Source organism: Filicampus tigris, chromosome 2, assembly GCF_054856515.1.
Source record: "Filicampus tigris isolate MCC_2025a chromosome 2, RoL_Ftig_1.0, whole genome shotgun sequence".
NCBI classification, from domain to species: domain Eukaryota; kingdom Metazoa; phylum Chordata; class Actinopteri; order Syngnathiformes; family Syngnathidae; genus Filicampus; species Filicampus tigris.
This window is the reverse complement of record NC_141218.1, coordinates 29,384,524-29,398,455: the sequence shown is the minus strand read 5'-3', so window position 1 is coordinate 29,398,455 and position 13,932 is coordinate 29,384,524. Positions and strand designations below refer to the sequence as shown.

The 13,932-nt window shown below is 38.6% G+C and overlaps 1 protein-coding gene across 2 annotated transcripts in view; it reads right to left on the bottom strand.

Annotated features, from left to right (window-relative positions):
• Nucleotides 1–13,932, bottom strand: part of fat2 (FAT atypical cadherin 2) — a 139,888-nt gene that overhangs the window by 36,203 nt on the left and 89,753 nt on the right. For both annotated transcript variants that reach the window (XM_086023337.1, XM_086023338.1), the window contains exons 17-19: nt 12,069–12,209; nt 9,655–9,798; nt 3,661–3,858 (exon numbers count right to left, since the gene is read on the bottom strand). In XM_086023337.1, coding sequence (XP_085879463.1) covers nt 3,661–3,858; nt 9,655–9,798; nt 12,069–12,209 — 483 coding nt within the window. The remainder of the gene's footprint in view (nt 1–3,660; nt 3,859–9,654; nt 9,799–12,068; nt 12,210–13,932) is intronic.

The following is a 13,932-nucleotide window of genomic DNA, read 5'->3' as shown; positions in this document are numbered from 1 at the left end:
AGTTTGTTGTGTTTTTTATTTGATTGAATATTAAGAATATTATAATTGTGGTTGTCTCAGGAAGATCTGAACTTCATATTATTCAGTTTGTCATTTTATTTGAATATACGATGTGTCGGGACACGAGGATTGTGCTCAGTGAGAGAAATATTCAGGCCCACCCATTAGCCACGTTCTGGCTCCGCCCCTGAGACAGACCATGACAATTTTCTTCCAACAGACAGCAATTTGTACTTTCTGTGGAATATGTTGGTCTGAATGTCATAGTCTGTCTTTTGAGTTTGTTTTTTGACTTTAGTTTAATGTTTTTCCTTATGTTACTTTGTCTCATTAGGTTACTGGATTTATTCTGTATGTATGTATGTATATTTATATATATTATATATATATGTATGTATGTATGTATGTATGTATGTATGTATGTATGCATGTATGTATGTATGTATGTATGTATGTATGTATATATATATATATATATATATATATATATATATATATATATATATATATATATATATATAAATATATATGCATAATTACTGGTAATTATTATTAGTACAATTACATTAATAATGGCTATGACTATGTATTAACTTCACTAAAATCATGGCATTGTATTTATTATTTAAATTCATAATGATGAAAAGAGTAAATCAATCCAATGATTAAAATATTTACTTTGCACTGACATGCTGACAATGCATATTGCAGACACATACACATGCCCACTTTTTTTTAATAAATGCATTTTAATGTGAAGACATACTTTTAAGGACAAAACAAAAAAAAACCATCACTCACCAATAGCTACCCTTCACCGACCCGTGGCCGTTTCACGTATTCCACCAAGTATGAAACTGATAGTATTATAATAGTGCAGCGTGATGCCGTTTGTTATTTTATGATAGATAAAGATGTCGTTGGCACACAACTGCGTGTCAATGGACATAATTTGCCAATGAAGCTTCACATTGTGCAATTGCTCTTGTTTGTCGCCGCTGGGATGAATCGATTAAAACTAGAAGCAATCGGGATGAGTCTCAAGTTGAAGCAACGTGTTGTAAAACATCGATCGCAATTATCTACCAAGTATTTTTTCTCATTTTCAACCTTTTTGGGGAATGTGAACCATCAGGTATTTTATTTATTTATTTATTTTTAATATCCGGAACACCTCATTTCGGACGTAATGAAGTCACATTCAGAGACTGAACAAATAATGGACAATCTAGAACAGTTGGCAGCTCTGTAACTTACTAGCCAGCCAGCCGACTGAGCAACTGATTTTCCCCCCTAACCAACTTACAGATCAAGCAACGAACTGAACAAACCGATTTTAACAAAGAACGAAATAGCTAACAGACCAAACGAACGTCCATCTAACTGTCTAACCAACCAACCAACCAACCAACCAACCAACCAAGTAATAAACAAACCTGGATCTGTGTTTGGCCACATTAATGCTAGTTTCCCTGTAAAGTTTCACTTCAGAGGCATAATGGCACAGCCAGGATGATCTTTTTGGACAGAACTCACTTAAATGGGACAATGTACTTTCACACATTCCTAAAGGCCCTGATACACCAAAAGGACGCTGGCCAACAGTGACAGACGCTTACCCCCTGTGGCGTCCGGCCAGCTGTCGGCACGTCACGCTGGAGGAATACACCGCAACGACGGTCAGCGACGCTGACCATTAAAGTACCTTCTGCGCATGCATAAGATGTAATACCCTTACCTACCATCTGCGGCGGTAGTCACCATTTCTCGTGGTTAGAAAAATCCAACCGGAAAGCTGTTGGCCGGGGGCGGATTATAAAAACGTAAACAATGCATTTAGCTCTATTCTTCACTCATGATGAACTCCCACGCGAAGTAAACCATCATGTTCTTGACACGGTATTGTGAAATACTTACATTGTCAACCCTCGCTCTTGTACTTGTAAGAAGATTCACGCAGCGGAGGTGTGCTCGCTGTTTTTCCGCCTTTGTCACTTCCCGTTGGTGCTCTGCGCGCTGATTTGCTAGCTAACAGCCAATCAGAGTGACCAAACGTCACGACTGGCGACGCCGATTCAACATACATAAACGCCCCCAAGACGCTTACAGACGGGTTACGACACTACGACGGTGGCCACTACACCAATCAGAGGGCGCTTAAAGACGCCACGACGCTTCATGACCTCTGACGTCGGATTGGTGTATCAGGGCCTTAACTCGTGAGTGTCTGTGAGCCGTAGCTAAATGGGTACCCAAAATAATTTGCAATAATTTATGACACATCATTCTTCCTCAATCCCTTCACTTTGTCATAACATGTCCCCTTCAAAGCCACAAACCCCTCAACCTTTCCTGCTTTTTCTCAGTGCATGTGAAATGTGACTAGTGTTGTGTACATGTTGCATCACATGGTGACTTGTTCATCACGATTCCTATCATTTGTCTTATCGAGCGTCAGATTGTTTCTGGTTGAAAGCACTTTTTTTGTGGATGGAGATCACGATGACATGGCAAATGAAGTACCGTAATTTTTCAGCAAATGTCAATCAAAGACTGTGATAGATGCCATCAAAATTTGTAAAGGTTCAAGGTTTCTCAACCATCCCTAAACCTTTTGCCCCTTTCTCAGCCTGTGCCCAATATCTGAGCTCATTTTCAAGCTTCAGGGCAAATGCTGTGAACAGTTACATGAGATGTCTTGCTATTTTATTCTTTAATAAATTAATAAATTGGAAAAAAAATATGGAAACTTTTTTTTTACATTGTCAATAGTGGTACTGTCTGCAGAAGTTTGATTAAAACAGCAATTACCTCCAATTTTGAATAAGGCTGTAACATAAAAAATGTGGAAAACTGTGAAAACTTTCCATTTGCACTGTATCTCAAGTTAAACGCATTATCTGAGCATTCAGTGGATGTTTATGGCATAATCTAATGTGTACACTGAAATGTGAAATTAATAAAACCAACGTTTCTGTTTTGAAACGATGCTCTGGTTTCGGTTTAAAGACTTTTGGGCCAGATTTTAGCCAGTGATAGTTGGGTCCAGTCTTTGGATACATGAATGATCTTCTCAGATGTACTCTAGTGATAAAGAGTCAATAAATCAATACTTCGCCAGTAGGGGGACACTTTGAAATTTCGCCCGCTTGACAGCAGATTCTGATTATTTTATTCCGACCTGTGACCTCGCTGCATACATCTCAAGTATCTTAAATATGCCTTGTATGTTGTGGTGAATGTTAATGTTGCTCTAACTGTTGCAAAAGTTGCCCAAATCAACCTTTCGTCACCTTTTGGTGCCCTCCCTCATCCCTGGGTAAAGTTAAATGAATGCCAGAACAGGCCGGGTCAGCTGTGTTTTGGCAGCAAGATGGCGGCCCAACAATGACAATCAGCTCATTAGTAGTGTGGAGACAGCCACCTGCATGGTCCCTAATCATCATCACCATCACCAACCTGCCTTTTATCTAGTGGAATTACTGTGTGTTGACATGATGTGACACGTTATTATAGCAGATGTAATACTTTTAAACCTAAGTAAGTACTGAAGCGGGTGAAAGGTGTCAAAGCTGATAAATATTAAAGTAACTTTTTTTCCCCCTATGAAATAATGTATGACAACTGCATGAGAAGTTGAGGGTTTTTTTCCGCTCTTGCCTGAATCTTGAGGCGGTGCTGTGCTCGGCTCGTCCTCCTGAGCGGTGCCGCCAGAGACAGAAGACCTCCCTGATCCACGTGAAAGCGCCGGTCCTCGTTGCCGCTGATGATGTGGAAGGAGAATGGCGGTCCATTGCGGGGTGTGTCCTTGTCTGTCACCAGCAGCTGCAGGACGCCACTGCCCACTGCCTCGCCCTCCTGTATAAAAAACAAAACGAAAAACAGCCAAATTATTGCAGGTCAAAGTTATAATAGTCATGGGAAACTAATGAAAAAATGAAAACAAAAATTGAAAATCATTTGCGCTAACAAACTAACATAAAAACAAAAACTGCTTTTGGAAAACTAACTAAAACCACATTTTACGTTTACAAAACTAACAAAAAATAATCATAGCGGAAATGTCCTTCGTAATCTGGTGCTTTATGTATACACCCATCTCAACTGGCTTCTGGGAAGCAACTTGACATCTAGCTTTATTTTTTATTTTGTTGTTGAACTGTCAAACCAGGACAGCTTGGAGAATTTGACCAGAGATCCAATACAACCACAGGTCAGCAGTATGTATATATATATATATGTATGTATATATATATATATATATATATATATATATATATATATATATATATATATATATATATATATATATATATATATGTATATCTATGTATATATATATATGTATATATATATATATATATATATATATATACCGTATACACCCGTTTGAAGCTCTCCGTCTCCATTTATTCATTCCATTCGACTGCAACACTCAAAATGTACTGTGTCTGTATGAGATGATAATGAGATCTGTATTGATGTGTGGGGCTTGTGCTTGAATTGGGGGTGTAAAATGGTGGTCAGTCAGTGACACCCAGTAGTGGACACTGATTGGCTATCATTGTGTTTGGCATTAAACTGACAGGCTACTAATGTAGGTGGGAGGACAAGTTCAGGTCCCGAGAGACTATGTGAAAATGGAGGAGCATGTGAGAGTTGTTGGTCTGATGAATGGTAAAATGCCCTGACAGCGCTATTGAGAGAGGCAGAGTGATATGACTTCTTTGTAAGAAGGACTTTGCTTTCCAAAGGAGCAGCTCAAGCATACCACAAAAATGCAAAGCAACCAGCAACCAACCTAAATGCACAGCTAACGATTGCAACGAAGACGCTAAAAACTAAACTCGAGAACAGCCCGCTTATGAGCAAGTCTGCGACCAACAGGCTGACGAATCTTCTTGAAAAGCAAGTAGCGATGAACTGCGGGCCGATCAACATAGATGGAGATAAGGGATTAAATGAGGTGTTTCAAATGGCGTCCAATGAGCCATCATCAAATCGAACCGCCCTTGAATCGGTAGGCACCCAACATATCGAAAACCATATCAAATCATCTTTTTTGGAGGGATGCACACCCCTAAAAATGACATATAGCTGAGTGAAACTCACATTGGCGGCTTTTTTTTTTCTTTTTTTAATCAGTTTGTCAAACAAAAATTGCAGGATTTCTGTGTCTCTCCGACATGGCTTCCTCAGACGTGTTTATGGGTGTGCTAGATTGACATGCCGAAAAGATTTTATGTTGCTAAGTCCAACTGGCGTCGGATGCTGGATTCATGTTGGACACAAGTGAGTCAAGTGAGCTGAAAATGGTTGTTGCAAACCAAAATGACAGACTCTCTGTGACTTTTCACTCAAGGCTTATTGAGACTCTTTTGTAGTTTGACTCATGACTGACATAATTAAAAATATATCTATACATATATATAAATAAAACTGGCTTTGAGGCATGAATTTTAAAGTCAGTCACGCTAGTCAACATCTGAAAAAAAAAATGTAACATTCAAAACAAAACCACCACATTTTCCTGAATAAATAAATTATCATAAATATAAATCATAAATATAAAATTATTACTACAAAGTTTAAAAAATGCAAATGGATGTTCGCGATGCTGTTGTGTATTTATGAGGGAATAAACAGCACTGAGGTCAAACATATCATTACTGCTGTCATAGACTGGCTCAACCCATACAAAAAAGTCTTATAAAAATAGCATATGAAAATGATCAGTTTCAACTGAATTATATGTGCATCTTATGTGCTGAAAAACATCCATATACAAATTGCATGAAATTCATATATTTTATAAACATGTATGCCATATATGTCTTACTCAATACCATCAATCTTATACATTTTGTATAAAGACAGTAGCTGCCATCAAGACCCTTGTAAAAAAGACAACGCTGGATGAGTCCTCGTTAGTAAATTATAGACCCCTCTCAAATCTTCCCTTCTTATCAAAGATTGTGGAGAAAGTAGTTTCTAATCAACTCAAGCAGACTTTTTGATAAATCCCAATCAGAATCCCAACTTCATCACAGTACAGAAACAGCTCTTATCAAAGTAATGAATGACATGAGATTGAGCACCATAGGATTGGTGTCGGTGCTAGTCTTATTGTATCTCAGTGCAGCATTTGATACAAATGATCATAACATACTGTTGAACAGATTGGAAATTTGGGTACGATTAAATGGAACAGTTCTAAACTGGTTTAGGTCTTACTTAGAGGAAACAAGCTACTTTTGTGACCATTGGAAGTTTTGAATCAGATCGGATGGCCATGATGTGGGGTTCATCAAGGGCCAGTCTTTGGGCCCCTTCTATTCAGTCTGTATGTCTTACCTTTGGGTCAAATGAACCCCAATGTTGGCTATCACAGTTATGCAGATGACACAGAGCTTTATATATCAAGGCCCCCAAATGACAGCAGTTCAATCAGCGTATTGTCACTGTCTAGAACAGGGGTCGGCAACCGTTTATACTCAAAGAGCCATTTTGACCCGGTTTCCGCGGAAAAGAAAACACTAAGGGCAGCAAACACAAACAAGCGCAGAGTTGTAACTATATATATATATATATATATATATATATATATATATATATATATATATATATATATATATATATATATATATATATATATATATATATATATATAGTTACAACTATATATATATAGTTATATTCATTCATTCATTCATTCATTATCCATACCGCTTATCCTCACAAGGGTCGCGGGCGTGCTGGAGCCTATCCCAGCTGTCTTTGGGCAGTAGGCGGGGGACACCCTGAATTGGTTGCCAGCCAATCGCAGGGCACATATATAGTTATATGTATATATATATAGTTATAACTCTGAAAAAGCTAGAAGCTATTAGGGAAAAGCTAAAAGATACTATTTGAAAATTGACAGTACTTTTACTATATATGTGCCACTTAGATATGGTGCAACATGAATATAGTAAAGGATTTTCTGAAATAAAATACACATTTCCCACATTTTCCAACTCTGAATTTGAACCAATTCAGTAGAATGGCCCATATAGTGTTTTGTGTTAATTTATTGCTTTCAGTTGTTATAATATTTTGTTGTTGTTATTTTGTTGTTGTATGTAAAGTGCTTTGAATAAATCTTAATTAGATGAGATGATTCATGATTATTGAGACATAATTGTGTTGCATGTTGTTGTGATCTGATTGCTGTGCCACTATAGTGTCAAATGTCACTTGATTCATGTTTTTAAATACAAACACAATTTATACACTAAACATGAAGTGGTTTTCTATACAAACTTTAATATGTTCTTATAAAAAGTATGTATGTGTTTTATTGAATACGTATTTGTATCATATATGAAACACTTTAGATTGCATGTATAAAGCATGTGTAGAACATATTAAAAACATATTCAAATGGCCTAAAATTCTTATAAGTGATTTACTAGATGAACATATGAAATGAATTGACTTCCTATATAACTTTAATATGTTGTTATGAAATTCATGTATGTGTTTTATTGAATACTTATTTGTAGCATATATGAAATATATATTGAACTCATAATATTCACATAAGATTTCCTTAAATCCCCTATATGATTTATGGGTTCTTTCTGGTAAGAAATGGGCCATAATCACGTAGATATTATATGTGACATATACTGCTAATCCTACTCAATTTATATACGGATGATATGATGCTTGCGGTTGATTTTTTTTGTTAATTGACCAATTTAGGCATGACCGGTGATCCTTCAAAAACAAACGTGCCCTAGCCAGCTTCACTTTGTAGCATACATTTTGGTAGATATGTCCATCACGTGTAGACCCGCAAAAAAGTCTCAAGACACCATGACGCAAAATGCAAAGAAAGTCTGCCTTTAGTGGAAACAGCCATTTTTGGCTCAATTACGCTACAACATTTTTTCCCCTCAAAATCAGCTCATGAAGCAGGTTACGGTTAGCAACATGAAACTTGGAAGATGTGTCTATCACAAGAAGAACCACAAAAAAACCCTAAAGAACAGCAGACAGCCAGTTTCACCTTGCAACATGAAAATTGGTATGTGTACCTATCATGAATGGAGCATTAAACAAGTTTCAAGAAGCCATATCCCAAAACGACACAGGAAGTCAGATTTTTTGCCTCGAAGTAGGTCTGCATTTTATCTGATACCGATATTGATCTGATAGGTTACCAGCAGGAATGATACATGCGATACATGATACATACATGAGTCTGTCACGCTTTGAAAATGATTCGGACAGCGTTGACTGCTTGTATGAGGCAGAGGGTTGTTTCTTCTGAAAATCCTCGTGCTGTTGTTTGTGACAATTTTTCAAACGCGTGAACGACGGACGCTTGTCACATTAAACTTCAACGCTTCTTTTCCACCACGGGAAACTTGGATGTGACAAATGTTGCACTCGGCTGCAACGTCTTTAACCGATTTCAATGAAAGATATTCCCACACGGCCAACATCTTCTCAGTTCGTTAGCTCCTTAACACGCTCGGTTGTTTTGATTACGTGGGCTCTGCCTGCTAGATTCAGACGCTGCTGGATAGAAAAGCAGGCGCTGAGTCAGGAATGTATATGTCAGGCTTGTATATGAGCGCTAATATAATATATTATAATATGGTATTATAACATAATACCATACTGTTTTTTGGGCTGATATCGGACCAATATCCGATATCAGTATTGGGCGGGACACCCCTACTTAGAGGTGGCAATTTCACTGTCAGTTTAGCCATTTCCAGGTGTCACGGTGATTGACACAGCCTGTATGTGTTTTCATGTACTGTATGTGCAGTCAATGGTTTATTGTGGGGGGAGGGAGTAATAGCTTGAAGCAATTTAAAAATAACACACCCCTGGAAAAGGTATTTCTTCTAGAGAATTCTATTAAAAAAGCAAAATAAAACTTGCAGTCCAGAAAGACTACCAGTATCCCAAATGAGGAGATTTCCATCACTTTAAGTTTTAGCTGAAGACTCCTTACAGCAGATGGATGCGGACTTTGATTGACTGGCAGAAGACACTTTTAAGACAGGCATCAGTCTGACGTGACAGCTTGGCTGGCTAAAAGTGGCAGATGGACAGGTAATTCTGTCTTTCCTCTCGAGGGGGGGGGGGGGGGGGGGGCGGCGGCAAATAAGCTTTAACAACATTGCCGTCCCTGTCAGAGGTTTCTATGCATGCAATATAGCCTTTCTTGATGAAAGTAGTTGAATCTGAAAGGTATCTGACTAAACAGTTTTGGATAAAACTTTAGCCCTTTTCACACAGAGACCCTGCACAATTGCTGCATCACTGATTGCGTGGGGGGTTGGACCGGTACTGGAGATAGAGCGGGCGTTCGGGAAACTCCCGTCTGGCATTTGTCTGGATAACTGGTCCCTCCATTCCATATCAGCGTACACCGAGATAGCGTCTGGTGTTAAACTTTGCACCCCTAGTCCGTCTTTCTGACATTCCCTATCACACAGTCACAGTCCTGCTTGAACCTCGAAAGGTGGGAATATTGGCTTGGGAACTTGGTTTCCCAATTCATTTTGAGGTGGAAAACCCCTGGTTTGCACAAACACTGCAAAATGGAGGAGCATGAAGGATCTTTTGAAAGATTGAAGGTGGTCTAACCTGTAACAGCAGACTGTGCTGGACCTGGGAGAAAAGCGGCGGGTTGTCGTTGGCGTCGGCGACGGTGATGGTGATGAGGACGGCAGAGGAAAGCGGTGGATCGCCTTCGTCGGCTGCCTGCACCGTCAGGGAGTAATGCGTATGCTGGACACACATAAGATACACATAAGTACCATATATTACCATATATATTATACATTATTTTATCCTGGCTAATTACTGACTCTATGGTTATTTGTATCACCTGTACTTGAATTAGTTAGCTGAACATAGACATGTGCGATTGTTTTTTTAATGGTTCCAAACCAATTTTCCTATTGTCATGACTCGCAGGCTTTGGGATATCTGAGTTGTTTTTCTCTTTGAATCCCAAAAGTTGGACTTTCCCCCATAAGAAGATCAAAGATGAGAAGTGAGATTGTTAAAGGAATTCATCAGAGCAAGTTTCAAGCTGTTTGTTAAATGTTTTTGGGAGGGCTACTTCATTGTTCACATTTTTAAACATACCAATAAAGATAAAATCATATTTTTAGGCTACTAAGATAATTTTTCACTAAGACATCATGGCTATAAATGTCATAGCTACTAGCTACGAATGAATGTGTATTCCATGCATTTAATGTAACATAATGATTGAAAAAGAATTCACCCCACAATAAAATTTGGTTCATTTTGGGACACAATTTCTGGTATTTCGTTATTCAGAGTTGTTAAGTGGCAAATAATTTTTTATGAAGGAATTATAATTTTCACAGTGCGTGTCTTTTTCAGAACTTAAAAGCAGTCAAGCCTCACTATAAGGGGGGCTTCCGCGCTGGGAGGTGTGGCTGCCCTCCCTGCGCTATGCTGAGGGGCCGCCCCGGTTTACGTGGCCCGGGGTCTTTGGTGGTGCTACCCGTGGCCATGGGCTGTCATCCCTCTCAGCGTGGACGAGCTCCCCTTGGGTACTCTTTCCTCATATGGTTTCTCTGTGCCTTGCCATGTCTCTTTTTAAGGTTTTATGTCGGTGTGTGTTTGTGTATGGGTGTGTGAGTGAGTGCAGGTGTGCTTGTCTTTGTGTATACTGCGAGGGAGGGAGGGAAGGCGGGAGCGGGTTCTCTTTTTATGCTGTATTTTGACGTTTTTAATGTACAGCACTTTGAGTTGCATCTTATGTGTGAAAAGTGCTATATAAATAAAATTTGATTTGATTTGATATTGGCGGCGGATAGAGACCGGGCCTGCCTGCAAATAGTATAAATCTGTGTATAATTGATGCACAGTAAAATGCTAAAATGCTTTGCGGGTCTTGATTTGTGTGTAAGGGGTAATAATTCTTAAAAAATAATAATTAAAAAATGCTGATAAACATTCATATACTATATGCTTTACATGAAAAACAGGAGTAAAATGAAAGAGGGTTAAAAACTGAAACTCATCCCCCCGAAACATATTATTTCATCAATTTTTTTTTAATTTAAAAACATTCCGAAAAATCTGCAAATATGTGTGCATGCGGGTGTCCGCAGTAATTTGATGACTTTTAATAGAAATGTAAATCATGGACAAAAACAATGGCTAGTGTCACAGCTTCTGTCATAAGACATTTTCACAAGTAGTCTTAGAACTACATCCAAGTATAACGGTAGTGTAGGATTCCAAAATATTTTACTACTGTTTTCATTCCAAAATAGTTTACTACTGTTTTCATTGCAAAAACTGGTCTTGAAAAAAAACCCACAAGAAAATATGCAATGAAATGATGACTATGGTAATTAATTAAAAACAATTATCTGTCAATAGATTGAAGATTTATTGAAACAAGTAAACGCTGCTTATAGCGGTGTGCATCCCTTAAATAAAATACGATTCGATGCGCATCTTGATACACGGGGTCCAATACGATTCAAGAACGGTACATCTTCAACTTGATTTGTGGGATTATGTTTTCATTCGATATGGTATGGCAGTAGCATTTGTCACGTTAGTTAATATGTACCAAGATGTAAAAGCTCTCCAAAGCCCAACCGATTCAACTTAATTAAATTTAAAGAGGCAACAAATCTTATGCAGCATCAAACTGGTTTATACCGATTTACACCAGGTGCGCATCTCTCATTAAAAGATGAATTCATACGTGAATCAATGCATGAGGTGCGATACCATTCTAGGGCGGTACATTTTAAAATGTAAGGATTTGATTCCGTTTGGTTAAATCAAAACCGATCTACCGATTCAAATCAGTTTCCGTGAAATTTGTTTTTCTCATGTAAGAAGGCTGCTAGCTTCAACAACAACAACAACAACAACAAAGCTCTGGGAATGTGCAGAAACTCTTGGTGCTTTTTTTCCATTCAGTATCACAATGAGAAAAGTTCAAGTAGTGAATGGTCAGGTGAATGGCGGTGACACGCTGGAATGTATGCATGACGGACCTCCTCTCGGTCCAGGCTGGCGCAGAGACTGATCTCGCCGCTTCGAGGGTCAATGGCGAATTGGCGGAGAGGGTCGCCGCTCACGATGGAATAACGCAGCAGGTTGTTGTTGGGCGGACCGTCACGATCGCTGGCCGTCACCTTTGGGGGAGAGGGAGCAAAATGGAGGACATGAGACCAGAGCAGCGGCCCTCAAGCATTCAAGGAATCTCTTTGTCTCCCTATGAGATTTGTCTTTGACAGCTGCACACATGGGTACTATCAAACATACAGTATATCAACATCACATATGCAGACAAATACACATTAGCTTAAAGACCCATGAAAGTGAATTTTGATACTTTCTAAATACTGTGCGTTATATATGTTTGAAGATGATTGCTGAAAATGTGCAAAGAATGACAAGTACTCAATTGTGGAGCTTTCATTTCAGTTTTCCCAATTGTTTTTGGGCATGACTAAAACGGGGTCAAGTGATGCACTTCACGCCCTGGCATGAGTCACCCCTCACCCACTAAAAGGAACTTGAGCGAACTTCGTTCACTCCCCAAAATGCATCATCCCTTCGGACAGAACATTGGTGAGGCCGCTTTAGAGTGCCTTGTTGTTGGCCAGGACATTTATGGAAGAATGTGTGTGTGCACACAGTGTGTGTGCAATGTGCATCGTTGAAAGGTTATATATACATATATGTATATATATACATATACTGTATATAGGCGGCACGTCCACCTCACGGTGCAGAGCTTGCGGTTCGAAATCTGGCCCCGGCCTTCCTGTGTGGAGTTTGCATTTTCTCCCTGTGCCTTTGTGGGTTTTCTCCGGGTACTCCAGTTTCCTCTCACATTCCAAAAACATGTATGGTATGTTAATTGGACACTCTAAAATGTACCTAGGTGTGATTGTGAGTGTGAAAGTTTGTCTATGTGTGCCCTGTGATTTGCTTGGTTCAGGGTTGCCATAATGGATGGATGGACATACAATGTATATAGATAGATAGAGAGAGAGATAGAGATAGAGATAGAGAGAGAGAGAGAGAGAGAGAGACAGAGAGAGATCAGTGTTGCTTTTGGCAGGCATTTTACTCTTAGTCTAAAATGCTTATTCGTTTTAGTCACATTTTAGCCATTCCTATTCGTGATAGTTTTAGTCTAGTTTAGTCAACAAAAACTCAAAAAGGTTTGACTCTAGTTTTATTTGACAAATACTCAAAAAGGTTTTAGTCTAGTTTTAGTCAATTTTAGTTAAAAATAGACACACAAGGTTTTCACCCAATAGCAAAGACTTTCTGATCTATTTAGGATTATGCATTACACCCAGATAAAGTGGTAACAGTGGAATCAATGCACATTATTCCAAAGTAAAAATTAAAACATTTTCTTTGTCAAATGTTGTGTCTTTATTTCCACCGTTTATGGCCACATTTACCGTTATTGCTGTCTATATTGCATCATGTTGTTCTTTCTGCTCGGGCATCGTTTGAATTTGGACGATTCCTGTTCCGTTTTTTTTTTTTTTTTTTTTCTACTGTTTAATTACAGTATTCACCTACTACATTAAGGTTCATTGTTCACACCTTGTTTTAAATAGCAGAATTTTAACAGTATACTCACTGTACTGTAATGCCCTTGCGTGTTGGAAAGGATAGCTACAGTCTCTGATGCCCTTTTTAGATTTCAAGAGCAAAACACATAAACAAGTAGGAGAATGTGGATAAAATACCGGTAATGCTGTTAAAATTGTTAAATGTGTGGCAACATTTTAGCATTAAATAGTCATTTTTTGCTTTGTGTGTGCGCGTGCACAGAACAATATTTTGCAAGTTTGAACACGCAAAAGTGCTAAAGGTGTGCAGCGAGGACTC